The sequence below is a fragment of the Sinohyriopsis cumingii genome, chromosome 3 (genome assembly GCF_028554795.1).
Source record: "Sinohyriopsis cumingii isolate HCF-2022 chromosome 3, ASM2855479v2, whole genome shotgun sequence".
Lineage (NCBI taxonomy): Eukaryota > Metazoa > Mollusca > Bivalvia > Unionida > Unionidae > Sinohyriopsis > Sinohyriopsis cumingii.
This window is the reverse complement of record NC_142963.1, coordinates 143,606,710-143,634,167: the sequence shown is the minus strand read 5'-3', so window position 1 is coordinate 143,634,167 and position 27,458 is coordinate 143,606,710. Positions and strand designations below refer to the sequence as shown.

The 27,458-nt window shown below is 35.4% G+C and overlaps 1 protein-coding gene across 2 annotated transcripts in view; it reads right to left on the bottom strand.

Moving 5' to 3' along the window:
• Nucleotides 1–677: 677 nt before the first annotated feature.
• The window catches only part of LOC149804008 (solute carrier family 60 member 1-like), a 150,300-nt gene continuing 123,519 nt past the window's right edge, over nucleotides 678–27,458 (bottom strand). For both annotated transcript variants that reach the window (XM_089953885.1, XM_089953886.1), the window contains 9 exons: nucleotides 26,909–27,142; nucleotides 26,348–26,462; nucleotides 18,387–18,514; nucleotides 16,858–16,950; nucleotides 14,674–14,754; nucleotides 11,811–11,958; nucleotides 6,946–7,016; nucleotides 2,240–2,357; nucleotides 678–1,860 (listed from right to left, as the gene is read on the bottom strand). In XM_089953885.1, the coding sequence (XP_089810011.1) occupies nucleotides 1,673–1,860; nucleotides 2,240–2,357; nucleotides 6,946–7,016; nucleotides 11,811–11,958; nucleotides 14,674–14,754; nucleotides 16,858–16,950; nucleotides 18,387–18,514; nucleotides 26,348–26,462; nucleotides 26,909–27,142 (1,176 nt within the window). In that variant the 3' untranslated portion in view covers nucleotides 678–1,672. The remainder of the gene's footprint in view (nucleotides 1,861–2,239; nucleotides 2,358–6,945; nucleotides 7,017–11,810; nucleotides 11,959–14,673; nucleotides 14,755–16,857; nucleotides 16,951–18,386; nucleotides 18,515–26,347; nucleotides 26,463–26,908; nucleotides 27,143–27,458) is intronic.

Sequence of the window (27,458 nt, the reverse complement as noted above, 5' to 3'; positions counted from 1 at the left end):
ACCGGTACAGTGAAAAATACCATGGTACATATCACAGAAATGACCGAAGAACCGGTACAGTGAAAAATACCATGGTACATATCACAGAAAAGAACGGTCCAAGGTAAACTGGTAGTACCTCGTGCCTCGATCACTGCATCCTTGACCTTTTTACACTAAAAAATATCCCTCGTATGTGTAAAAAAGGCAACCATTTTGATTTGAATTTCATCAACGAGGACGAGCCTATCACCTGCCAGAATCACGTGGCGAAAAGACAACGTTGCTTTGTAGAGGACATCATAAATGTTTATTTAACAGAAAAAAGTTTCAAAAGCTGCATTTGATTGACGACTGATTTCTTCGCTTGAATATATGAATCACTGGTTTCTTGTTTTGTTCATATAAGTTCAGAAAACAGCTTAAAATCGTATTGTTCAAGAACCTTTTATTTGATTTTTAAAATCCCAATAAGCCTGAAAAAGTTTTTATCGTGCTTACAATAGTCTACAAGGTAATTCACTGCATGCGGTGGGCAAGAAAAAGAATCGGTCCCGTATTTAAGGATAGCTTAGATGCAAAATAGGGCACAGTCACCTCCCCGACGTATATATTTGTCTAATCAAGTTAGATATCAATTAGCTTGCCAACACATATGCTATTTAGGTTCAAACTAAATAATCAATCGAAACTACGTATTTGTTGTGAAACAAATAAATGATATATTTTTATTTCGGTCAGTGAAGATGTTAAAGATAAAATATAAAATATATTGTACACGGTTTACCAGATCTAAAATTTTTCAAATGAAATGAAGGTAACAATTTCAAAACAGCCAAGAGTGCTATCCTTCAGTTGTGGTTTTTCTTCTTCTCTTCATGATAGTAATGAATTTATTCGTAATGTTATGTATAGGGCAAACAAATTATATGCCGTGAAAATAGTACACAACACACAATACTGTGTCTTTAAAAAATTAACAAAAGAACCATAAACCATGCCCATTATGGACTCTCTCTATCTTACTGTGTGTGTGTGTGTGTGTGTGTGTGTGTGTGTGTGTGTGTGTTAAAACAATTTGAAGGGTATAAATTATTAAGATAAGCTGGAGCATCCAGTTTGTTACTAAACAAATAATAATTGATCAACGTTAATTATTTTAAGGACCTTTCTGTCCGCCATGATATGGTTCAACTATTGAAAATATTGCAGTGAAAAATATAACAGGTCAACCATAAAAGTTCCACTAATCGACATGAATCTGTTTGTCGTAAATTTAGTATTGTATTGATTTGCATCTTTTTTATTTCCTTTTGGGAAACAGATAGTGAAATAGGAAAAAGAAAAAAGTAAAAATCACATCGAATGCAAAACTTATTCTTACATGTAATTATACTGAACTGTGTGCTTTGCCATATCATCCAAGAGTTCTTTAGCTCTGTTTCATGCAGTGATGCCTAGATAAAGATTTTCGATACAGCAAGAGTGTTGTAAAAGCTCTAGAAACTCTGAAACACGAGAACATATTTTTAATTCGGGCTTTTTAAAAATAAATGCCAAAACTCTATAATGCCCGAGAATCAATGTATTTTTTTTTTTTACTGTGCGATAAATATTCACTATCATAAATTTTTCTTCTACGCAAATAATTACATTACGAGCAAAAAACTTTAAGTATGATATACACGAGCTATTATTGCTCAAAATCCCGTGGATGCATGCCCGAATCCGAGAGTGGCGTCATTCCATTCATCTCCATAGAATGTGTTACGTCCGGTGTTGGAGAATAATATTTCACAGCGCCAGAATTAATCTGTGAGCTCTCCGACTGCATGGACGGAACACTTCGCTGAAGCCAAACAAATGATGTATGACCGCCTCCTAAAGTACAAAAAGTGGTTTTTAGATCACAATTAAAACTGTGATAGCTAATAAAGAGAAGTAATGCTTTCACTTAATCTCGGTTGATAATTTTACTGGAGATGATTGCTAAATTAAACTTTGAACTAAACGGTAAGCAATATTATTTTTTTCCTTTTAATTGAAATTTTTATCTATATTTTTGTGATAAACCATGAATAGTCGTTTTAGCAAATGTGAAAGCATTAGGAAAATAAAAAACAAACTTAAGATTAGTGATCGGTTAATCCGTTGAACAATAACCACCACGCCACCACAAAACTACACTTGCTGATAAGGGATGTAATCAAGTGTGAGGAGTAACATCCCCTGACTAACAATTGATTGAAAGTTATACTACCTCTGAATTTTTGCGTGTCTTTGCCCACTGCATACAGAATCCAAAACAGGACGAATGATATGAGAACTATGGAGAAACAGAAGGCGAGGAAACTTACAGGACCAACCGAAACAAATAGCTGAAAAAGATAACAATCAGAAAATAGTTACTTTTTGTCATCGTCACCATGACCGTTGCTTGTTGTCAATCAAAATCAAATTTTTTATTATCGTCACCTTATCCTGCACATTCTTCTTCTTCTTGTTCTTCTTCTTTCTCTTCTTCTTCATTTTATTACTATTATTGTCGTTGTCGTTATTGTTATTATAATTAGTAGTAGTAGTAGTATTAAATAGGCAAGGCCAAAAGGCGAGTACAACTTCAGTCATGTGCTCTTAGCGGTTCTCCATACCGTGGAGGAATACGCATGAAAAACCAAGCCAATGTCGCGTAATGTCATAGGACACATGAGTAGTATAAGGGGTCGCTATAGCTATATAGGGATTACTACAGGCATCTACGGGAAGTTAACATTTGGGTTATTATAGCCATCTATGGTAATGTCATATAGGGAATTGGATATTATATCCCTCTGTGGGAATCAAAAACTACTGGTCGGTATAGCTATCAATGGGAGTTTAACATGGCGATTATCAGAATGGGACTGAATATAGGGAATGGACACTGGCACCTTATGGGGATGAATCACTACGGCGGGAAATACGTAACCCCATAATACAGAGAGACAAACACTTATCGTTACAAACAGAGACGGATAAACACGTTCTTACAGACCAACACATCTCTTAACAGACTTGCACACGTCCTAAAGATCTATCACCAACGCATACAAACGAATGTTATGGTGGTAATGGGTGTGTTATGATAGGATAACTAACGCTTATTCTTAAAGACCAGCAAACATACTTAAAGACAAATAGCTACCCTCTGTAAACCAATCTTTAGGATTAACAAAGAGGAATGGGTTATGATTGGGTATGATGTATGCCATAACGATTAACACGCACTTTTATATACTAAACACTCACACATTAACAAACTGATGAGGGAAAGGGGAAAGAATATACAATATACTTAATAAGTAAACAAACACAAATACAGAATGATTAATGTTCTCTGTTCTGGATTATTGCGGTGGACCTGAAAAGAACCGCTGTGTTGACACTGAGAAGAGCGTTTGTTGAATGGTGAGGGCACCTGCACCACCCTGACCGGAATCAACTATAACTACAGTTCTTGCACCACTTGTATTCCCTCCAAGTACCCACTTGAGACCTAGAACCTAATTCTAGGCTTGTCGGCCTCGGTCTTCCAACATTCAGTCTGACTGCTGACGTTAATGCTGATGCAAATGACCTTTCTTTTTCCTTCCTCGTCTCCTCCTGTATATCGCCCGCATCGTCATTATCTTTCACATCATTGCTGGAAGACGGTGCCGTTTCTCCTCTGCTTTCATCTTCATCTAGATGTCCTCTCCCCCAATCTTCCAACAGGTCCACATTGCTTCCATTGACTATCCTTTAGTAGCTTTTACTGCTTTGGACAAATCTTGGAGTCCATCATCCGGGGCAGGAGGTCCTCAGCATTCTTTACAGTCTACCACCTACACTCATGTTGACTGGTCGACAATGAATGGCAAGATAGATCCAGTCTTACCTTGGACTCAAGTCGCGTGCGACCATTTACTGTGCGCACCGCGTACTATTTAATCTCACGTCAGTTGAGTAACAAGTGCCCATTCGACAGTTTAATGTGCGCACCGTGTACTATTTAATTTCACGTCGACTGGGTAACAAAGTGCCCATTCGACAATTTAATGTGTGCACCTTTATACAATTTAATTTACATGTCCGGAAGCTGCAAGGGAGAAGAAAAAGCGGAAAGGGATGAATTCTGATGCTATTGATGGGTCCTGTCGATACAGGATTAAGAATTTGATATTTTTGTTTATTTTATTTTTCCAAATGTTGTGTGCGTGTGTGTGTGTGATTTGGATTTTTAACGTAGCTTTAAAAAATTTTCCGTCATATCGCTACAATGTCTGTAGTGTGGCAGTTTATAGTGAAGTCTAGCACTGGGGCATCATGCCAAAGACATGTAGCATGATGTCCCACCCACTCACATTATTCTGACACCAGGCCGACCAGTCCTAACATTAACCTCTGAGCGTCGAGCGAGGCAGCTGTTAGTACCATTTTTATACATCTTTGTTATGACTTGGTCGGGGCGGACGCTCTAACCACTAGTCCACTGGAGTGGTTTTGGCAGTTGATAAGTGTAACATTGGTAGAGAGGAAAGAGTTATACTGCGTATTAGATTACGTCCAGGGAAGATGGAACGAAATGGCCGCTTTATGTTGAAGTGATTGGAAATGTCTACGGGACTGATGTTTGAAAATGATTTTTTAAAAATCCATTACTTGATGCGCGGAGTTAATAATAAACGCGACAATGAAAGAGGAAAACCGAGACAGAGAGATTGTGAATTTTTTAACATTATAAAAATTATATGCTTTTCTGTTTTCAAATCAACGTTTAAATACGCCCCGCTCAAATACCTTATTCAATAACCAACTTATTAACAAAGAATGAGCTTACGGATTAGGGCAGTCCCTCGTCTTCACGTGTAATGCCTTAAAATATGGATCGAATGGAGAGACAATACAATACGATAGGAATATACTCCTTGGCATGAGTAGATTCTCTATAAATGCTCGGTACGGGTGAGTGTCCAGGATGCTGTTCATTAATGTGTTGATACAAATCCATTTCAGTGAGCAAAGAATGCATGAAAATTTTGCTGAGAGCCAGTCTGAAAGTTTTTTCTGGACTCGTATTGTCCTTTTGGAACAGCACATTTCTTACGTATAACGGCGTGTACCGGATTCCAGGAAGAGTCTTATCTTGAAGAGTGAGTTATTGTCGATTTTTAGATGTGTATTTATCTATCCGTGTTTTCCAATCATATGTTCAATTTTCAAAGAGGTTATTTGACACAGCCATAATGTTAAAGTTTTCATAGAAGGCATACTAACTCATAACGTAAAATTCCCATAAAGGGCTCTTCCGTCCCTTAGTGCTAAAGTTCCATATTGTGTCATATCTTCCCACCATTTTCAAATCCAACAGAAGCAAGTCACGTCCAATAATGTTGAAATTTTTAATTCCCATAGAGGGCTATAGTGTCTCACTATCTATATTTAATTCTTACAGATGTCTACACTGACTCACTAATTTTAATTCCCAAAGAGGTCTATAGTTCCTCTACACACTGTCTCAGTCTGATTATCCAATTATTCACATTTTGATATGTTGTTCTTGCACTTGAAAACTAAAACTCCAACCGCATGGCAGCTTTCAAATTGATGCCACTCAGTGAATAGAACACGGGTTTCAGCCAAAACATCACTTGGAGCTAAATCAGATATGTACGGAGGATATGGCACATTTTGGATGTTGTGCTTCTCCAAGAAGTCTGTCACGACGGAGGATTTATGCAACAGTGCGTTGTCAAGAAGTATATGAATTCTACGTCGGGTAGCGGTGCGCGGAGAAGGGGCATCTCGTCAGCTTTCCACAACTGTTAGCAGCATTTTGGAGGGATAAAGATGTTCAGTTACACTAAGAGAGTCAGGCACAGATGTCTGAACGACCAGACAGTCTGCATAATAAATCTCTCTTGACAGTCAAACAACGTCAAGCGATTTGTGCTTGTTTCCTCCGATCCAAACTATTATCTTCTCTGAAGTCAGATTCAAAAACAAAATTCATGTTTCATCGTCCGTGACCGTCTCCGGTCATTCTTTTCGGATTTGACGAGGACATGTTTGGTAATTTCATCCCGATCGCGTTTTTAATCAGCAATCAGCATCAGTAAATACGGGACACATCTTGCACAAAGTTATGTGAGCTTCAATGGATTCTTCAGCATATTAAAAGCAGCAAACGAAATAATTCCCTTTATAATAGTAGTATCTCCAACTGAGTGTTGAGCATCTTCAGCAACTGATCCCCTCACAGCAGACATTTCCAGCTAACCAATCACAGAGAACTGTCCTCAAGTATGTGATCATCTTCCACTGGTTCGCGACAATCTTCAAAACAATGAAACCACCTCAAAACTGTACAGTATGGCAGAGAATTACATCCAAAATCTCTATCCACATCGGCCTTGATATCAGACAGACAGTACTATAAGAACAATTGGGTTTTGCAGTAAACTCTTTTGCATTAGCAGATTTATTCTCTTTTTCCAGCAACTTTACGTCAATGGCATTGGCCTATGTTACGTCACATGCACATCTGGACATCTCCGGCAACCTTAATGTGCAGCCTCAGATCGTTTTATGGGACGTTATTTTGTCCATCGATCGGCATTAAATTTATTGACAGGTTCAAAGAAACAAAAAAGGCTGAACAAAATATTCGGAACTTTTCAAATACCCTTCATGCTTTGCCTTTGTGCGTTTATGATCAAAGAATATATGCTGTCAACAAAAGTCGTGAACGCTGTTACTTTAAAACAACACAACACAACATAAACAAACAATTGAACAATGCAAGGGAAGTAAAGTCAATTCTGAACTGTCAGTAAAGTTAAACGTGTCTTCAGTATAGAATAACATTAATATTTCTAGACATATATTCATATATCATTTTTACAAAATTAGTTAGCCAGTGTAAGAAAGGGTAGAAAAAGGACTCACGTTTCCGACGATAACTGGGCATATCATTTCTCCAAGTGCAGCAAATACCACAAGGCATGATGTCATTGCAGCTGGAAAAATATTTTTAATAATTATTAAATCTTGTACATTTTCCCTCGACATCGTCATCATAACCATCGTCATCACTTTGATCGTCAATGTATCGCCTTGGTACGCAGAGAAAAGGGTATCATTTCTCGTCAACAATGTTAAGTTGGTGTGTTAAAGTTGAACAACAGTTACCGTATTCAAATGAAATTTAATTTTGGTAAAATATTACCGTTTGTCTAGATATAATAGGATTCGCTGATTAAGAATCATATTAGAATAACTTTGATATGTTTGTCCCTATCCAACATTTCAGTCGACTTTATCAAAATGTATGAAGAAAAGAAGAAACCTCCTACAGCGATTGGAGGCATATGTAATCCAAACAGTTATATTAAACAATACAGAAATGGACTTAAAACATTCTTCATCCTTTGATATAAGAAGAATTTTCATAAACTCTGCTGTTTTATAAATCTACCCACTGATTCGCGATTTTGAATCGAAGCACAGCATTGCATACCCTCGTATAATGGAGGCAATCGTGTTACTCTGTTATTTCCACTTGAACGAATATTTTAAAAAAATGTTGGTTACTTCCATAAAAACTGTTTATTACATAAGTATTAATCCGACCCAAACATACATATAGGACTTTATTACAGCCACACGAAATGTATATGTTTGCTAATTTACCACAAGAAATGTATGTTTGCTAATTTACCACAGGAAATGTTTGTTTGCTATTTTACCACAGGAAATGTATGTTTGCTAATTTAAAACAGGAAATGTAAGTTAGCTAATTTTCTTCAAAATTGATATATTCTATACGACCTAATTATACATTCTCCTGATTGTGTTGCCTGCAACCTTGTCTAAGGTGCCTTTCATTTACAGATTCGTCTATTTTCGTCGGCGTTGGAATTCTTCTTGTCGTCGCAATTTCTGCTGATGGACACGGTTTTCAGATATATGACGTTATAACAGTTTCTTTCTATGGAATCCTGGTTTGCTGTCTAAGTTGTATTAGTATATTCAATTGTATTCCGTTATGCTTAGTTGTATTAGTATATTCAATTGTATTCCGCTATGCTAAGTTGTATTAAGATATTCAATTGTATTCCGATATGCTAAGTTGTATCAGTATATTCAATTGTATTCCGCTATGCTAAGTTGTATTAAGATATTCAATTGTATTCGGCTATGCTAAGTTGTATTAGTATATTCAATTGTATTCCGTTATGCTCAGTTGTATTAGTATATTCAATTGTATTCCGTTATGCTAAGTTGTATTAATATATTCAATTGTATTCCGCTATGCTAAGTTGCACTAGTATATTCAATTGTATTCCGCTATGCTAAGTTTTATTAGTATATTCATTTGTATTCCGCTATGCTATTAAAGATGTTCCAGTGTGTTTAATTGTATTCCCCTTTGCAGTAAAATCCTAAATAATGATAGATGTATGGATCTTTTCTCGTGAGGTACGTAAACTTATGTCTCATGTATAAATTCGCCAGTCTACGTCGTCTCATTTCTTTTTCTCCATATGCACAGGACCAACAGGTTTACCGATATGAACTGGGACTTTCAAGCTTGAAGACGCTGATGAATTAGGCGAAAAATATTTCAGTGTTAAATTTTCTGTGCTGGATTACACTGATTTATTAAGCGAAAAAAAATTCAATTTATTTTAATATTTGGATTGTTTTAGCTTTCTTGCATTTTATTCTTTTAAATGTGACCATCAAAGAATAATTTTTCGTATTTTTCACATTAACAATTTACTACTGTATTATCCTCTTGGTATTTTAAAGTTTCTTTCGCGATGAGCTTTCTGGATAGTTACACACAGGTGATATTCTAGATTGCCATCATTTCTGTTCTCACATTCGTCTTTCGATTTCATCATACTATTAGTTTTAAACTCAGCACAACAGTCAACTATTCAAAATACATATACAAAAATAGAGCTTAAAGCTGTACAGACTATCAAATCATATCTACTCTCACATCCAGGGAAATGTGTAGTTGTTTACGTGTACCTAAACACAGTCAATGACACGTTAAGCCTAGCGTATATGATTTGACATAAATAGCTGATGACTCACCATGTACAATTATTTTATTAAATACGTTACGAAATAGAATACCGGGCTCAAATAACTTCATAAACATCATTTACCGTGTGCTGACAGAACAGGCTTGATGATTAGCAATAGTCTATTCTTGAAAAACTATTCAATGACAAGATAGGTACAAGTGTCTATTAATGAGATTATAAGATAGGTCTTCGTGTCTTTTAACAAGATTGTAAGATAGGTACACGTGTCTATTAATGAGATTGTAAGATAGGTCTACATGTCTATTATTGAGATTTTAATATAGGTCTCGTGTCTATTAACGAGATTGTAAGATAAGCCTACGTGTCTATTATTGAGATTTTAATATAGGTCTCACGTATATATTAATGAGATGTAAGATAAGTCTAATGTATCTATTATTGAGATTTTAAAATAGGTCTTTTATGTCTATTGATTAGATTCTAGAATACGTCTACTACGTATATTAATGAGATTTTAAAATAGGTATACTGTGTCTATTAATTAGAGTTTAAAATTACTTCTGTCTTTCGGTATATCCGATCTCATTATAAACTATTTCATTGCACACGGCTTAATATATTGTGGAATGGTTTCCTACACATTTATTGTGGTTCTTTGTTCGGCGCCTTTTTGTTTCTGTAGCTTTTCTCACAGTTTGGGCAACGTTTGATGCCTTGCAAAAAGTCAGTAATATATTGCATTTCTTGTTGCAATCTGCCTATTGTTACACCCAAGGGATCTCTCTACCAAGCGAACCAGACACTCAAGTCAGTAATATATTGCAATTCTTGTTGCAATCTGCCTATTGTTACACCCAAGGGATCTCTCTACCAAGCGAACCAGACACTCAAGTCAGTAATATATTGCAATTCTTGTTGTAATCTGCCTATTGTTACACCCAAGGGATCTCTCTACCAAGCGAATAGACACTCAAGTCAGTTATGGACTGGAAGTCGCTTGTTTTCCGCTATTTCCTAGGACTTCCTCACAACACCTAATGCAGGGAGCTATTTTCCGTTTCTATCCATGGGTCAGACGAAAGACAGTTGTGAGCCATATTTCACATGTACCCTTTCACGAATATTTCATATTGAACGGCACAATCAATCAACACCTTAAGAATAAAACAAGGACTGCTTGACCCCATGCCCATTTATACGGCTCTGACCTGATATCAACTATGAAACTATTCCATGGCATCATAAAATAGCATCAATAATGTGCACTATAACTTTTGCCCATATAAATAAATTGGCTTATTACTTGGGCTGATGAATATTTCCCCAACACCGACATCCCATAATCAAACAACTAATCACTAAAAACAATAAATCTATAAATGGAGAAGTAAATATTTCCTAAATTTATTACACTGTGCATCAACTGATTACCTTCACAGTTTTAATTACGTACGCGACAGTGTCATCTGAAACAATTGCAACTCAGTCAAAATTTGTGTACATGTATGACGTACATCGTTTTGTAAAAAGTATCTGTTAATGTCATTTATAACATATCTGTGTCCAGGTACAAATGTAAATCCATTTTTGTACCCAGGTACATATATAGATCTATTTGTTTATACAAGTACAAATATAGATCTATTTTTGTATCCAGGTACAAATATAAATTTTTTATCGAGGTATATATATATATATATATATATATATATATATATATATATATATATATATATATATATATATATATATATATATATATATATATGTTTGTCTACTTTAAGCTATTTCAGTACAGTATTGATTGTGGGAGTTGGTTGTTAATATAACAAAATGCATGTACTGATCAATTTTAAATGATAATCTATGTATATAAAAAATAGTTTAAAAAAATAAGAAAACTCAAAAAGATAGTTAACAATAAAGAAGACAAAACGTTTATAGAATACTTGAAACAGTAAACGGAGCAAAATAAAACGCATTTAAACAGATAACAATTAATGCATGTTTCATATTCTAACTTTTTCACTGCAAATTTCAGTAAACCAATAAACAGATATATGTGTTTATTTATATCCATCTTATTCATTTATGTACTGTGGATTGTGTGACCAATTATTTGTAGTATAGACTGACTCACTGGCCACTAAACATTATTTTGAACCATGAAATAAAGTAACAACTCCTCTGCAGAGAAGAATGGAGTAGAGTATATGCAGTATATATATATATATATATATATATATATATATATATATATATATATATATATATATATGAGAAATGACATCGTGTTTCCGGTAGGAGAAAATATTTAGTGTACGTTTTAAATTTTAAATATCAGTTATTTTTAATTGCTTCAGGAAAAACTCACAAAGTCAGTGTAGTGAATTTTATATTGATTTTCATGGTATGAATATTTACTAAAAACAAAAGGCAATGCTTTTTCAGAATTATTTTATTTTTAAATTTGAAAGATCTATAGGAATAACTAATATTTAAATATTCAAATGAACTAATTTTGACTTCTGATTGGTTAGTAAGTGAGGTAAAGTGGACAAATTTATGGATATATCACCCAAGCCTTGATACGTCTGCAAGTGATCTAAAGAGCAAATCCTAGTCACGATTCGTGTAAACTAACACGTTATTAAGTATACTTGAACCTTAAATTTTAAGTGCTACGTGTATACCCGGCTTAACAGAGCCGTTAAAGGGACCGTGTTAAGTAAGTATTCGGTTTTTACTTACCATTGAGGTCAATGAACTGTTCTGAAAGGGACATAACTGTCGGGGAAAGACTGCTTAGAAAGAGGCCCATAATACACGTGCCTATATAGATTGCTACTCGGCTTGTCTGCCATATCAGCGTCAATAACATGGCTATACAACAACCAGTCTGTAAAAGATTAAAATAGAGGCATATTAGCAAATGGCACAGTGCTATTGTTTTCCGACTAACTCTGTCAATAGCAATTATATGAAACCAGAGACATTTGTACACTAAAACAACTGACAATTTTTCAAGAAATTGTTAAAGAAAATGAACACCATTCCAGTCCACCTATACAATAATATAGCTAGATAGTTTTTATAGTAGGTACCGTTTATATATACGAATTCATCGAACTTAATCCACAGATAAACGAAGACGGCACAAGGTGTGACCCATGAAAGCTTGCTATTACTATTTGCCACATCATTAGCACATTTTGCAAAATCGGTTGTACATTTACATAAAAATGCCAGAAATAGCGTTCTAACATTTTTTCATTCTCAACAATATCTTACCGTTCCGGCAATTATAAGACAAATAAAATACATACAATGCGTGACTTTGTGAAACGAAGTGAACTTGCAAGTCTGCATTCTTGGACACCCATGATCTTTGTACCAGTAACAACAATCGCAAGAGTCTAACATTTGAAAATGTTCGCTGCCTGTGAACTTTGTTCTGGTGCCAGCAATTGCAAGAACCTCAGACCTGCGAAGGTTTGACATCCATTCCCTTTGCACCAGTGACAGCATTCGCAAGAGCCTCAAGTATGAAGGTTTGTGACACCCATAACATTTACACCATTTACAGCATCCGCAAGAGCCTCATGTCTGCATTTTTTATTTTTACACTCGTGACCTAGGTGCTAGTAACAACAACCGCAGATCCTCAAGTCAGCAAGTCAATGACACAAATGACCTTCGTAACGGTAACAACAATGGCAACAACCTGACATTTGCAGGTTTCAGATCCATGACCTTTGTATGTTGTTGTTTGTCAGTACAAAGATCATGTGTGTCAACCAGATATAATGATGTTGCTACCGGGACCACATACTCATGTCTACAGGTGTTTGACATTTATACCGATAACAGTAATCGGAAGAACCTCAAGTCTGAGAAAAATCTGCATGTCACATATATATTGCAATGTAAATATTTGAACGACATCTGACAAGATCTTGTGATTCTTAAGAAAGCGGATTCAGAAAGGGGGGTGGGGGCATGCTTTAAAATACGACATATATGGTTGAGATTATAGTTAGATCAATGTTGATTTAATTCCTTCCTAAGTGAAAAAGTCATAAAATGGCCCTTTCTAAATGAATGTTTCTTCTGTGTCAAAGCCAGCAAATATTTTGGATTTTGTGCTTAACATATTGGCTGTTCTTATGTAACGTACGTTTTAAGCCCTATCACACGTTTAAGTGTAAAGTTTATGCAAATCACTAATCCTCCTGTGACAAAAATATGCGTACACTTATAATCAAAATTACAAAATGTTGGATAGGGAAATGTCACCCAGTTTTAGATAAGGAACTGTCAAACCAAGGTCGCCAAATGAACCAAATAATGTACTAGTTTATGGACCAAAATAATGTACTAGTTCTATGAACCAAGTATTGTACTAGTTTTAAGGACCAAACAATGTACTAGTTTTATGGACCAAATAATGTACTAGTTTTTATGGATTAATATTGGATACGCGTAGGTAAATGTTCACGACAAGTCTACCTGACTGTGAAGTGTAGATTCATACGCAAACAAATCCACGTCACGATATATGTTCAATGTTCTAGTCTTACCGATGCCTAACAAAATGTGTGTGTGTGTGTGTGTGTGTGTGTGTGGTAAAAGGGAGGGAAAGCTCCAAGCCTTCACAACCCACAAAAACATGTAATAATTAATTATGAATCTGGTCATGTCAGACTAATCATAGAACACGAAGAAAATTATTCGTTTAGTCAACAGATTCCGTGTACGATGATATAAGAAGCTCGCATGCTCTCTCGTCCCCTCCACCCCCACTCCCGCAAATTCTCCCTAACCTTCAATTTAAAAAAAGAAGATACTAAGAATCTGGATTTCGTGGGTCGTCACATTTAGAGTGTAGAGCATACACCAGAATCCTTCTTGACTAAATCGCAAACTTTTCGATTCGACCCATGTCTCTGAAATCAAGCTCTTGTAAATAATAAAGGACTGCATGCTGTATGCATATATTTTGCATTACGTTGTTCACCACAGAGACAACAAGTGTTCCTTGTTGTTTATGTGGAATTCGATAATTCATTATCACCCAAGCGGTAAGGTAAGGTTCAGTCTTTGTGCATACCCATAAAAATATGTTTCTCGTCAATCATTTTTATCATTCGCTAGATTAGGTGAAATAAGGTGGGCCTACATAAATGCAGCATATCCGGAGCGGGAAAAAAGTTATGGTTACTAATGATATAGGATGTATTTTGATCTTGGCAATATTTGTCAAGGATTAAATTGAATTTTTATTAATGGCCGAGTTCTGAAAATCCACCAATAGGTCAAGAAATAGCGATGAGTAACAAACGGTATACGCGATCTATAGATATAAAATTAAAAAAATATGATAGCTGTCGAATGATCTGGCGGTACACGTATTTACAGGGTAATTATTTCCCCTCTATACCTAGTTAGAATTGACCAATCAGACCCGGTTGAGAAGCAATATTCTTTGAAAACAGGCAAATTTAGATCGACCGCTGGTGAATATTTCCTCTTTTACCACGGTGTCTCGGCCTTTAAGAAAAGGAAATGCTTCATGTTACACCACTTACAACATTTCACGTGCAAAAGTACTTACTATGTTACAGATGAGCATAAACTTGGCTGAAAAATTTGTTGCCATGACGATAGCTATCAAGCGTCCCAAGGCGAAGGTGCCCTAAAATGAAACAAGTTTAGCATAACAACACAAAAATGTATGAAAAACAAGAAAATATGGCTGTTTAGACAAGCAATGAAACACACGATGGACTTCTCCGGGACATCATTTTATTTTTTATTTTCCCGATTGATAACTTATTTTGTAAGTTTGATATATCTGCCCACGTGACCATCATCGGACAATGTTGCTGTATGAGCAGGGTACACATTTTAAAACGTAAAAATAATCGAGTTTTTCCGAGTTTTTATTTAAACCAACAATGTTATGCTTCTTTATTTTCAGACAGGTATGGCCACATAAAGAATTGCAATGTCATGTTTAAATACAGCTGTAATATTTTAGTTTTTGTAGAGATAAACCATACTTTAAATTAACCTTAGGCATTACGTTGTGTCAGACCACAATGATTAAAGACAAACTTATCTTTTTCGATGGAAGCTGTCCTTTGGTAGCGGGGATTAAGACAAATTTAATGTGGATCAATGAGAAAGAAATTAGAACTATCAGCGCTTGTTATGTCTCATCACTGGTAGTCATGTGATTCAGTTATTAGTTTTGTTGGTTTGTTTTGTGCTGGTGGGATCAGGGGAAGTTGTTCCCAAAATTCAGCAAGCTCATATCTCCGTCATCTTTTTAGACGATGATGCTGATGATGCTTAAAAGTTGCTAATTACTGGCTGAAAACTGAAATTCTGTCTTAATTTAACCTCCGAGATTTCGGATTTCGCGAGAATCTAAGTTTTTGTCTGACGATGAAAGTCTTAAATGTATTTCCAGAACAGGGGGAGGATATCCATTAACACGGAAAAGAAACTACCTGTATATGTGATGCTTTTTGTTCTACGTGGTTTCTCGGGTGTCTTAGAAAACAAAATGTTCAAATAGTACTACAGGCAAAGCAAAATTAAATATCAGATCGATGGTGATATATTTGTTAAACCGGAAGTGTTCTCTCAGATTCATGCACAACAAATGCTGGGGAAAATTCGTCATTTCTATATATGTATATTGCATTTAAATATATATAATTCATATCAGTGAGAAAATACTTTATATGGTTGCTGTATTTATTTCCCTATCATTCAAAACTAGTTTTGTATGATATAAACCAACTTTGCATAAATATTTTTTTTAAATCACGATATAGGGTATGTGCACTAAAGAAGTTTACAAAACTACATGCCAAGGATGGGTTGGACAACGTGGTTATCTATTTTGATTTGAGTCAATCAACACTAATCTTTGCGTGAAACAATAACATTATTATTTTTGTAAGATTTCAAAACATATTAACTGGACATTAGATAACTTTTATTTAAGACCAGATGATGATTGTGAGAGTTTTCATCAGAGAACCCTATCAGAGCATCATTCCAAAACGGATGTACAAATTTCGCAAAATATGAAATTATTTTTCTGCACCGTACACACAAATGCGATCGCACACATCCCGAAGCAAACATGCACATACGGGCACACCTCGCACATACATACATATACACACACACATACACATAATTCAAAATATTCACACAAAAAACAACTTAATTACAGTTCTACATGATGTTTGTTTATGAATATACACATTGACTAAAAGAGAAAGTGTGCTGTATGCACACGCGCTGATGTTTTATATGTACGTAACGCCCTGATGTTTTATATGTACGTAACGCCCTGATGTTCTATATGTACGTAACGCCCTGATGTTTTATATGTACGTAACGCCCTGATGTTTTATATGTACGTAACACCCTGATGTTTTATATGTACGTAACGCCCTGAGGTGGTACATTAGCCAGTTTTAATTGGAGGGTTTTAAAAACTGATCAGCCACACCTCTGCCATTGGTGGACCAAAGATGACTATGAAATAAATTAGACAAGTATTGATCAATACGGTGGAATATTCCAATGTATGTTCACTGTCACATTCCGTGCGTATGTATCAACTCCTTGACGTAAGCCATGATTTTTTGTAGAAAATCTCAGCTCTATCAACTGATCCAGGCTTTTTGTAAAGAAATCTCCACTTTTTTTTACCTGACCCAGGTTTTTTGTATCTGGGTATTTACAAATTTAAAGACAAAGAAAAAATACATACCCAGAAACAGGAATTAAGAATGGCACCTTCTTTTCGTTCCAGTTCGTTGACGTTTTTCAAGGCGTATGAGTAAATGTAATCAGCATAGGACGACTGAAAAGGGTAAAAAAACAATCAATACAAATAAGTCCATCTAAATGGCAATACAAATAAGTCCATCTAAATGGCAGTACAAATCAATACAAATAAGTCCATATAAGTGGTAATACAAATTAATACAAATAAGACCGTCAAAATGGCAATAAAAATAAGTCCATCTAAATGGCAATACAAATCAATACAAATAAGTCCATCCACATGGCAATAAAAGCCAATAAGTCTATCAGAATGGCAATAAAGGTCAATAGAATAAGTCCATCTAAATAGCAATAAAGGCCAATACAAAAAGTACATCCGAATAGTGAACCAATAATCAATAGCTTTTTGCGTGATATGATGAGATTTTAGCCAGTGGAAATGCTTGTTACAAAGGCTCTGTGAAACGTTTTAATTACGAAGTAATGTCAAGCTATGATTTTCTTGACAATGCCTTTGAAGATTTAATTCTGCCAAGTGTTACTGTAGCGCCTTCTATTGGTAACAGGTCATTGAACTTTTACCATACCCTCGTTAGCAGGGATCTCACGGCGCAACACGATAGTCTGGTTGAACGAGACTACGACAGTCTTAGACTCAGACTGCTTTCCTGTGATACAGGCATCTTCGCTAGCCAAGGTTCCGATATGACAAACCTATCTACACGTTGGCGGATGGAACAGATATATTGGTACTTTTTCCTTGCTACCTCTATTGGATTTCATGAGTTGCCTCCCTTAGTATGTAACGCCAATTAACCAATAGCGTGGTGCATTGTACATCGGCCGACAATGGTGAGGGCAATTGACTTAAATATGATACTTTGGAAGTTTAACATCGAATATATGACTATATACCAGAGGGAAGCTATCACAGTGTATTTGAGTGACAGGTATTTGTGCAAACAAGGACCGGCACTGGAAAGTTGCTTATGTATCAGTTCATTGAAGGTGTGTGCTCCCCTGACTAAATAGGAGTCAGCTTCGTATGAGTTTTCATTACAGTCACTTTTGCGTTGAACTTTGGTGACTAGAAGATTACAAGATGACGATACGTTTCTGTTCCAAGTCTTCACAATTCTTTATATTCCGTTACTTTTTACGAATCCCTTGAAAATTGGGGTAAAACAAGAATATACGATACTACAAGAAAGTGGCTGAATTCATCTTGCTGTATATTACGTCTGGTGAGACCGCCAGCTGGGAAGTAGTTTATCTCGGATTCTCGCCATTTTGAATTTCTTCTTTAACAGTTGTATATGTCGTTCATTTAAATTAGGTTAACAGAAGACCATTGAGCATTCCGGATTTGCATAATGACTTAGAATGAGGTGTTCTTCCAACGAACAAAACGTTTGAAAGTCGCACATTGCACTGCGCCCTAAACCTGCGAGGTTACTTACACGATGACGGAAATTTCCAAGAACTTCAGGTTGTAACAAAATTCCGACTCACCTGTAATCCATCGTAGATAAATAGTGACGCTGATGTGAGAACTGTTATAACAACCACCTCCTTTCTTCCGCAGCCACATAAACGTGCCAAAGTTTTACTTCCTCTATATTCCTGAAACTCTGTTGCTTCTGGAATCAAAATTAGTTATTTAATTATTTATTTTATAAAAGCACAATATTTTAAAGGAAAGCAATCATTTCCTTCTTTTCATCCCATCATCTTGGCAAGTTTCTTTGGATTCCATGATGAAAATAATAACTTCAAAACAGAGAAGTTTTCCAATTGTTTTATAGTTATATTGAACTTAATAAAAATTGATTAATATCGTTCCAGTGATGAATTTTATTTTACTATTTCTATTTGAATTTCTTATTCTGAATGGGTAATGTCAACTGCATTCTGCGTTGTTTAAATGATGATTTCAACCCATGACAACTCTTACAGGAGAAGAAATCCCGCAAACTGAAAAATGTACTTTTACTACAATGCATGTAAAACTTGCGATCTTAGTGTAAACCCTACAAATCATAAATTGGATACAGCTCTAATTAAACCGTTAAAGAAACTCAAAAAAACACATTCATTTTTGGAATATTTTTTGTAAGTATACCAATAACAGGAGTGTTTCTACTTTTAGTTAAATTGACAATATATGGGCCAAACCTCTGTCTTAAAATGATTTATAGTTACCCTTTATGGTAGGCATGTGCAACTTCCCCAGGGGCGAACCGAATCAACAATTTTTAAAGCCACAACCGACGCAGTAACAAGCGGATAAAACCATGTCGGGGTTCTACATTGCGCATGCCTGCTTCATGGCGTGGCGTCCTGAAATTAGTTGCCTACGGAAAAGACTGAAAATTCTTTAGAATGATAATTTTAACATTCTTACTATGCCAAAGACGAAACAATAAAAAGTTTTATGCATATCTGACTCACCTAAAGTTTTCTTTAAGAAGAAACATTATTGCTGCATTTAGCAATCTAAGAATCCTGTGAAAAATAACTGCTGATCAAAGCTCCGTACGTTGAAACGTTTCAATTTGGTCAGTATCACGCGTCTTGGCAACCTTGGTTGTGATCATGTGATGTCGTTCAACCAAAGTGTAACCGACTTTGAACTCTCTTTAATAGAAGCAAGAATGCGGAAAACAGGGCCTTTCTATTTTGCCATAGCTTACGTACTGTCACAAGATGGCAGACAGGCGAAATCGATTTTTCTTCTTGGTTGTTTTGTGTGTGAACAAATTGGTATCTGTCTGATTGATAAGTGGTTGAAACAGACACTTCTTGTCAGAGTACAAGAACAGAGTGTCAAAATCATGCCTATGGTCAGAGTGCCAAATTCACCCGTGTTCAGAGCGCGAAAACAATCCCCCTCCCAAACAACCAAAACACAACGCTGGTCAGATTGAAAAAACAATCGCTTGTCAGAGAGCTAAAACACATGTGATCAGACGGCCAAAATACCCCCGTGTTCAAAGCGCCAAAAATACGCCAGTGATTGGAGCATCAAACACACGTGGCGAGAATGCCAGAAAATACTCCTAGTCAGAGAATCAAAGCGCACCCCTGCTCAAAGAGTCAAAACAAACCCTGGTTAAGCGATCAAACGCACCAGTAGTCAGAAGGCCACCCCACCCCCATCTCAGTGCATCAATATTCAGCTCTGATTTGGGAGCAAAAACACACCTGTAGTCAGAGATCACGCACACACCTAGTCTGAGCGTCAAAACACGCTCCATATCAGATTATTAGATCTAGGGCCTATGTACGAATCGAGACAAATGTAAGGTAATGCACGAATGGGCATTTAGACCACCATTAAACCAAGCTTGCTTTTTATGTTCTGAAAAGCTTTTTCCAAAGTTTCTTTTGTGGTATGTAATGCTGTTTTCAGCACATTATATGCTACACATAGCGGCCAGCATATATGGTGGTGGAAGAACCCAGGAAGACCATTGACCCACGAGAAGCTACCAGCCTGCTTTCTCATATACCTACGATGGTCGAGCCGAAACTTGAACCTACGCAGATTATTATGTCAAAGTTTCTGTGAGTGGGGGTGGCTTTCTTTTTTTCTGCTTCCAAGCGAGAATCTGACCATGACTTAAATGTAGAGTCCATTCCTTAAATCTTCTGGCTCATTAGTGTTCTACACATCAATATATATCCAGATACCAAGTATGACACGGTAGTCAACCGTACTTTATAAAGTGACCGCATTGCTAGAGTATAAAAATAAACATTCAGGTTAATATAGGTTGTTGACAGACGAACAGACGCACACGCAAACTTATTCCAAAATAATTGCTATGTCGACCATCCTCCAAGGCCGGCTAGACAAAAAGAAATCATCTAGTTCAGGGTTCTCAAACTCAAACCACGTTGAGGTCCTCATGATGGCGTTTTCTATGGCCCAAGGACATTACCACCTTTGTTTTCTCTCATGACACCACGTGTTTGAGACCCCTGATCTAGTTTTTCGGAACATGCACTTGGCGAATGATGATTTTAGTTTATAAATGCTTTTCGTAAACTTGAGCAAAAGAGAGATGAGTGCTTAAGCATTAAATGGGCGCTAATGTTTGCATTTATTATTAAGGATTAAATATGTCATCTACATCATGGATTACAGCATTATCTCAACTAGTATATAAAAATCTGCAGATTATTCCACATTAGTATTGTTCCACATTAATATTATTCCACATTAGTATTATTCCACATTAATATTGTTCCACATTAGTATCATTCCACATTAGTATTGTTCCACAGAGGTGAAAATAACATATCCACCAAAATCTTTGACCTCAAGCGTTTCAATAAATTCTGACCAGACGTCTGACACGTCATTACAAATTTTCTTGTTGTAGGCATTATCCGCAACTGTTCTACGAAAGAACTTCCATTTCTATTAGATATTATTAAATCAATCTTTAAATTTTTTGACTATTTTTGATTACCCTTTAAAATTTCTCCTAGCCATTTTAATTTAAATGTTTTAGTAACTTCTTGGTAATTATGACAGTCTACCTCCCTATTTATTTTATTATGCTCTGAAGTTCAGATAAATTTAAAAATTTTCTTTTCCAAAGCAGAAGCTAGGTCTCAAGGTTGATTGGGTAAGGGGCCGTCCATTTAGTACGTACGCACGGTGGGGTAGGTGGGTAACCCCAATGTATACGCTTGCGTATGGGGGGGGGTCTACTGATAATGTACGTTCGGATAGGAAACGGGGTGGGGGGCGGTGAAACCTCGATAATAAGTTAGTCAGGTACGTAACCTGTTCGACTGTATTCAGTCTGCGTTTGAATTTTAGCGGACACTAGACAAACTTTTTAAAGTTACGCAACTTATTTCTTTGATGCAGCCAGCCATTCAACGTCGGTGGACTATCTACTTTATTAAATACGTTAATATTATTAATCCTTGATCGTTTCTGCGTGGATTAAATATAGGCCGTTCTATACAATTGGAGGGGGTGCGTCAAGCGTACGTACGTAGGTGGGGTGTGTAAAAAACGTACGCATGTGTAAAGGGAGGGGAGGGGTCAAGTTTTGCCAGATATTTGCGTACGTACTAAATGGATGGCCCCATAGAATATAAATAAATGCGTAATAAGGATATAAATAAATGCGTAATAAGAATATAATGCGCATCTTAATAAGGATATCAGTAAATGCGTAATATGAATATAAATAAATGCGTAATAAGGATATCAATAAATGCATAATAAAGATATAAATAAATCGTAATAAGGATATCAATACATTCGTAATAAGAATATAAATAAATGCGCAATAAGGATATCAATAAATGCATAATAAGGATATCAATAAATCGTAATAAGGATATCAATACATTCGTAATAAGAATATAAATAAATGAGTCAATTTAGAATTCTGATAATGATTGATAATATTTACTTGATCATAAAGAATAGTTTTTCATTCTTCCCAAATTTTTAGCAACTTGTAAGTTTCTGTTAATATGCGCTTTCGGTTTCCCATATATCAATTTGTCATGTTCTAAATATCAACATTGTTAAAGCACTTTTGTCCCAGTCTAATTTAACATTTGTTTTCGTCAAGGTGTCGTGTAACATATTATTGTACTAGTCTGATTTAACAATTTCGCAAGTTTAATATCCTTTGCTGGCAAAGATCACCCGAATGAGTTCTGTATGTTTCGATATTGATTTTAACCCCGACATTATTTAGAATTTATTTAAAGTTTAAAACCCGTTGCGAACAGATTCTTCTCCACCGTCAAGAAATAGCTGCATGTCATTTACAATATTGACTGAATTTCTATTAATTACCATTGACAGTAATACCTTTACTGACTGGGTATCTGAATTTGTATTAATTGTCATTGACAGTAATAACTTAACTGACTGGTTATCTGAATTTGCATTAATTATCATTGACAGTAATAACTTAACTGACTGGTCATCTGAATTTGCATTAATTATCATTGACAGTAATAACTTCAATGGCTGGTTATCTGAATTTGCATTAATAATCAGTCACAGCAATACCTTTACTGGCTGTGTATCTGTAAACCTTTACTAACTCGTTATCTGAATTTGTATCAATTATCAGTAACATTAATACCCTTTACTGACTGGTTACCTGAATTTGTATTAACTACCATTGGCAGTAATACCCTTTATTGACAGGTTATCTGAAATGGTGCCCAGGGCCATAGAGAGCGATCACATGCCCTGGGGGTAAGAAACACCCAGGCCTCTCCTAGTTCTTGTTCAAAAATTTTCTTTTATAAAATTAAAAAGTGTTGTTCGGCTCGGACCCCATTTAGGGCTGACGCCCCGGTTGCACACACACACCCCTAGTCGGCACTGGTTGTGCTAATTACCATTGGCAGTAATACCTTTTATTGGCTGATTATCTGAATGTGTACTAATTACCATTGGCGGTAATACCCTTTATTGGCTGGTTATCTGAATGTGTGCTAATTACCATTGGGAGTAATACCCTTTATTGGCTGGTTAGCTGAATGTGTACTAATTACCATTGGCAGTAATATCGTTTATTGACTGGTTATCTGAATCTGTATTAATTACCTTTGACAGTGTCACGACCCTATGGTCTTAAGCTAAGTTAATACTAAGAAAAGCTAAGAAAAGAGCTAAAACCAACGAGTTTTGTAAAATTCAATAATTTATTTATTTCCCTAGAATACAAAATTAAAAATGTAAAAAACCAACAACTTATTTTATTGTAAGTTAAATCCCAAACAGTTTTAAAAACTCTATCAGAAATCCAAAAACTGAGTTCCAAATGAATTTCAGTTGCGAATTCCAATTCTGAATGTGCTGATGTACCAATAGCATGGAATGTGGTGATGTGCTAACAATCTTGCTGTATTACAATGATATAATCCAAAATGTGTTTGAATGAAATCCCAGTAATCGCAAAATAGTGATATAGTCCATGAATGAATATTTGTAATTCCAGCGAATAATTTAAATAAGTAGATCCCCGCGAATAATATTGAACACAATAATAAAACTGACTCCACTTCGGATGTTAAGATAGGAATGAATAATTCTGAAGTAAACAACAATTTATTTATAAAGATATGACACAATAAAAGACCCAGTATGAGGGTAATTTTCCCATTAAATTTCGTAACAACTTGCTTGAATGATATTCTTAATTTCTATACAGAAAAGCTAGACCTTAAACTCAACATCAGTAAGCATGTTTACCGCCAATTAATAATCATCTTAAAATATAATCTAAAATCATAGACAAGTATTATCAATGTAATTGTTGTTTGTCAAAAAGTTGTGAGTAATCAGGTAGGCCCTAAACTCAATTACTGATCAAATTCAGTCACACAATATAAATATACATAACATATAATCAATGAGAAAAATAAAGACACAAGACAAAATAAAAATACATAACGATAGTAATACACTTTACTGACTGTTTATCTGAATTTTTATTCATTACCATTGACAGTAATACACTTTGCTGACTAAATTTTTATTAGTTATCATTGACAATAAGACCCTTCACTGGCTGATTATCTGAATTTGTATTAATTACAGTTGAGAGTAATATCCTTTATTGTGTGCTATTTTTTTATAATTATCTGTCCTGAATGTCTACATCAAGAATAAAAACGTATGTCGAAATCAGGTCTCCTTGCCAGTCACCTCTTTTTAAATGGATGAAATCAGACATGAAACCATTTTGTTTAATACAGGAGCAGAACCACCTTTAAATAATTGTATCCCTTGAGCAAAATTACAAAAACAAAGTGTTTTGAACATAATTGTCCAAGAAATAGCATCAAAAATCTCTTCGAAATCAGTACACAATACCAGTTTGTGTATATTTAACTACATTCGAAAAGTAAGTCATAGACAACTCTTACATTTTCTCTTGTACCCTACCTCGTATAAAACCCTTTCGATCCTCCAATACGCATACCTAACCCTTTCGATCCTCATTAATTAACGCATCTTGTACTGCTTTAATTGTATTAGCTATGCAGGAAGATGCAATATTCTGCAGAAAAGTGGTGTGGATATCTACTTCCTTATAAATCTAATTTTCTTAGAGTTTGTTAAACAAGTAATTATTCCTGTTTTAAGCATCGAGAGTGACCTAGTCCTAGAATCATTATTTATTAATCTCATTTTAAACCATGCGATATCGTTTTTCATTTTAAAAATAAAAAATCAGTCGTCAGGATTATTTCTATTTTGCTTTATTTTAACATTTTTGACTAATTTTTCGTTAGTGATTGATTCCTCACGAGTGTGTGCAGTTATGTCGTCCAATTTCACAGTATTTGGTTCCAATTATTCATCCTCGATGTTATAATCTTCTATATTTATATTTTTGCCGCATAATGTATTATACAAAAACATGTTGTTGCTGTAAAATAACCTGTTTCAAAATGTTGATTTTTATCGTCATCAGTTAATTGATATGTTATTTATTTACAAAGTTTCTGTATAATTTCAAAGCTCAAAACAAGAATGGCAACTGATCGTAGTATCAACCTCTTATTGAATGGGGTTTTTTTTGGAGTTGGTTGTTTTGTTTATTTTTTTTTTTTATTTTTTTTTTTTGTGTTTGTTCTTGAGTATTCATTTCCTTCTTCCTCAATTTAAGTATTTTAAAATATTGTATACTTCTTCTTTCAATATTTTTATATTATTTTCTAATTCATTCTTTCTCGACCATTTTCTTTTCATGGTTATAGAAAATTTGATAGTATTTCCCCTTATCATTAATGTTTCTAAAACAGATGACCTTTTCATTAGACTATATGCAGTAACTCGCATACTCATGACTGAAAATCACTATTGGTTATTTCAGCTGTATATATAGCTGAAACTTCTTGAATAGCATTTAAAATTATTTACCTCTTAAAAGTTGATTATTGCGTTTGCAGTATCGTCTGTTCCTCTCATTAGTAATATTTCATTTTGCTTTATCATAATAATAGAATGATCAGATATAAAACGAAATAATAGTGTTACTGCTATTGTTACACTAAACATATCTTCCAAAAACCAGTGGGGCCAGTTGTTCAGTGCTTTTCCCCATGCAATGTATGTTCTTTTCTTATAGTTTCGTGTAAAATCATCCACACATATCTGAGATTCATTGTTTCGGTTGCGTGAAAAACTTTTATTTTTTTGCATTAAAATTAATACAGTTAATATAATTTCGTCTTCAGGGTCGTACTTTTGAAATTAAATTTAACATATTAATAAATATATATTATTTATTACATTTACTAGTGAGATTTCTTTCCCTTGAACTGCGACATCAGCTGAAAAAGCTTTTGTTAACAGAAAGAACACAGAGACAAACAATATAAATACAATAAGAAAGTTCAAGAAAGAAAAGACCAAATGAAGAAAAAAAAAGATAAAAGAAAGGAATGATTAGAGGTCAGATTATTGCCTGGGGATTGGTGACTCGTGTCATGGAAACTGTGTCGCGGACTCGAGCTGCCGAAGACTACACCCCACTTCCTTTCCAAAACTACCACAGTCAAAACTGCCAGTGTAATAAGAAGCTGAAAAGAAACGACATTGTTTGAAACGAACTGAAAACCAGACAGTCAGATCGCTAACTGCTGGACGCATACATTGACCCATTTTATTTCATATGAGACTTATCACAGTCTTCATTCCTGCCCTTTAACACACACACACACACACACACGCACACGCACGCGCACGCACGCACGCACGCACGCACACACACACACACACACACACAACAATGTACAATGAAATTATTAGTGCTGTACTTAGGAAGTAGATAGATAGGCAGGGAAGTGGCAAGATGGACTGGTCTCCATATGAGTGCAATTTACAGTTGCACGTCACAGCGTTTTGTATTATAACACAATCTATCATTATCATTGCTGACCCACTTTAAACGAATTTTGTATCATTCAGCTCTCACTCGTGCTCCTATAGCACGCACACGTTTTCATAAAAGCCAAAACGCACGCACCTGAATGCAACCAAGAATGTAGAAAGCCTCCCGGGAGTGACTAAGATGGACCGCTCTCATTACTTTTTTAAGCTGTGGGGCAATTGCTTGCGAAACATTGACGATTCGTTGACTGGAAACCTGAGGTTCAACCGTGTAGCCATCTATGAATGGCGAACAATCGATGTTCAATAAGAATGGAGAGGCAATCATGGGACTAAGGAAGGCGCCAAGACCATATCCAAAATGCATAGCCTAAAAAAGAAAAAAGAAAGCATTGTAAAACTGTCAGGTGCATATACTGATTAAAGTCGTAAGCGACATACAGAGAGAGTCGTATAATGTCCAAGTAAAATTACACTATTTAATTTAAAAAGATGATTTTATTTTCCCTTCGGTTATTTTTGTTATTATAAATCACTAATGGTCTCGATTCTCTTTCGTACCTTAAGAGAGTTTTCCAGACGATAAATTGTGAAGATGTTTCCTGCACCAGTATGTAGGATAACACCTATGATCTCTTGTACCGATTTATCCTAGTTTCTTGCATTATAAGTTTAAACCCACAATA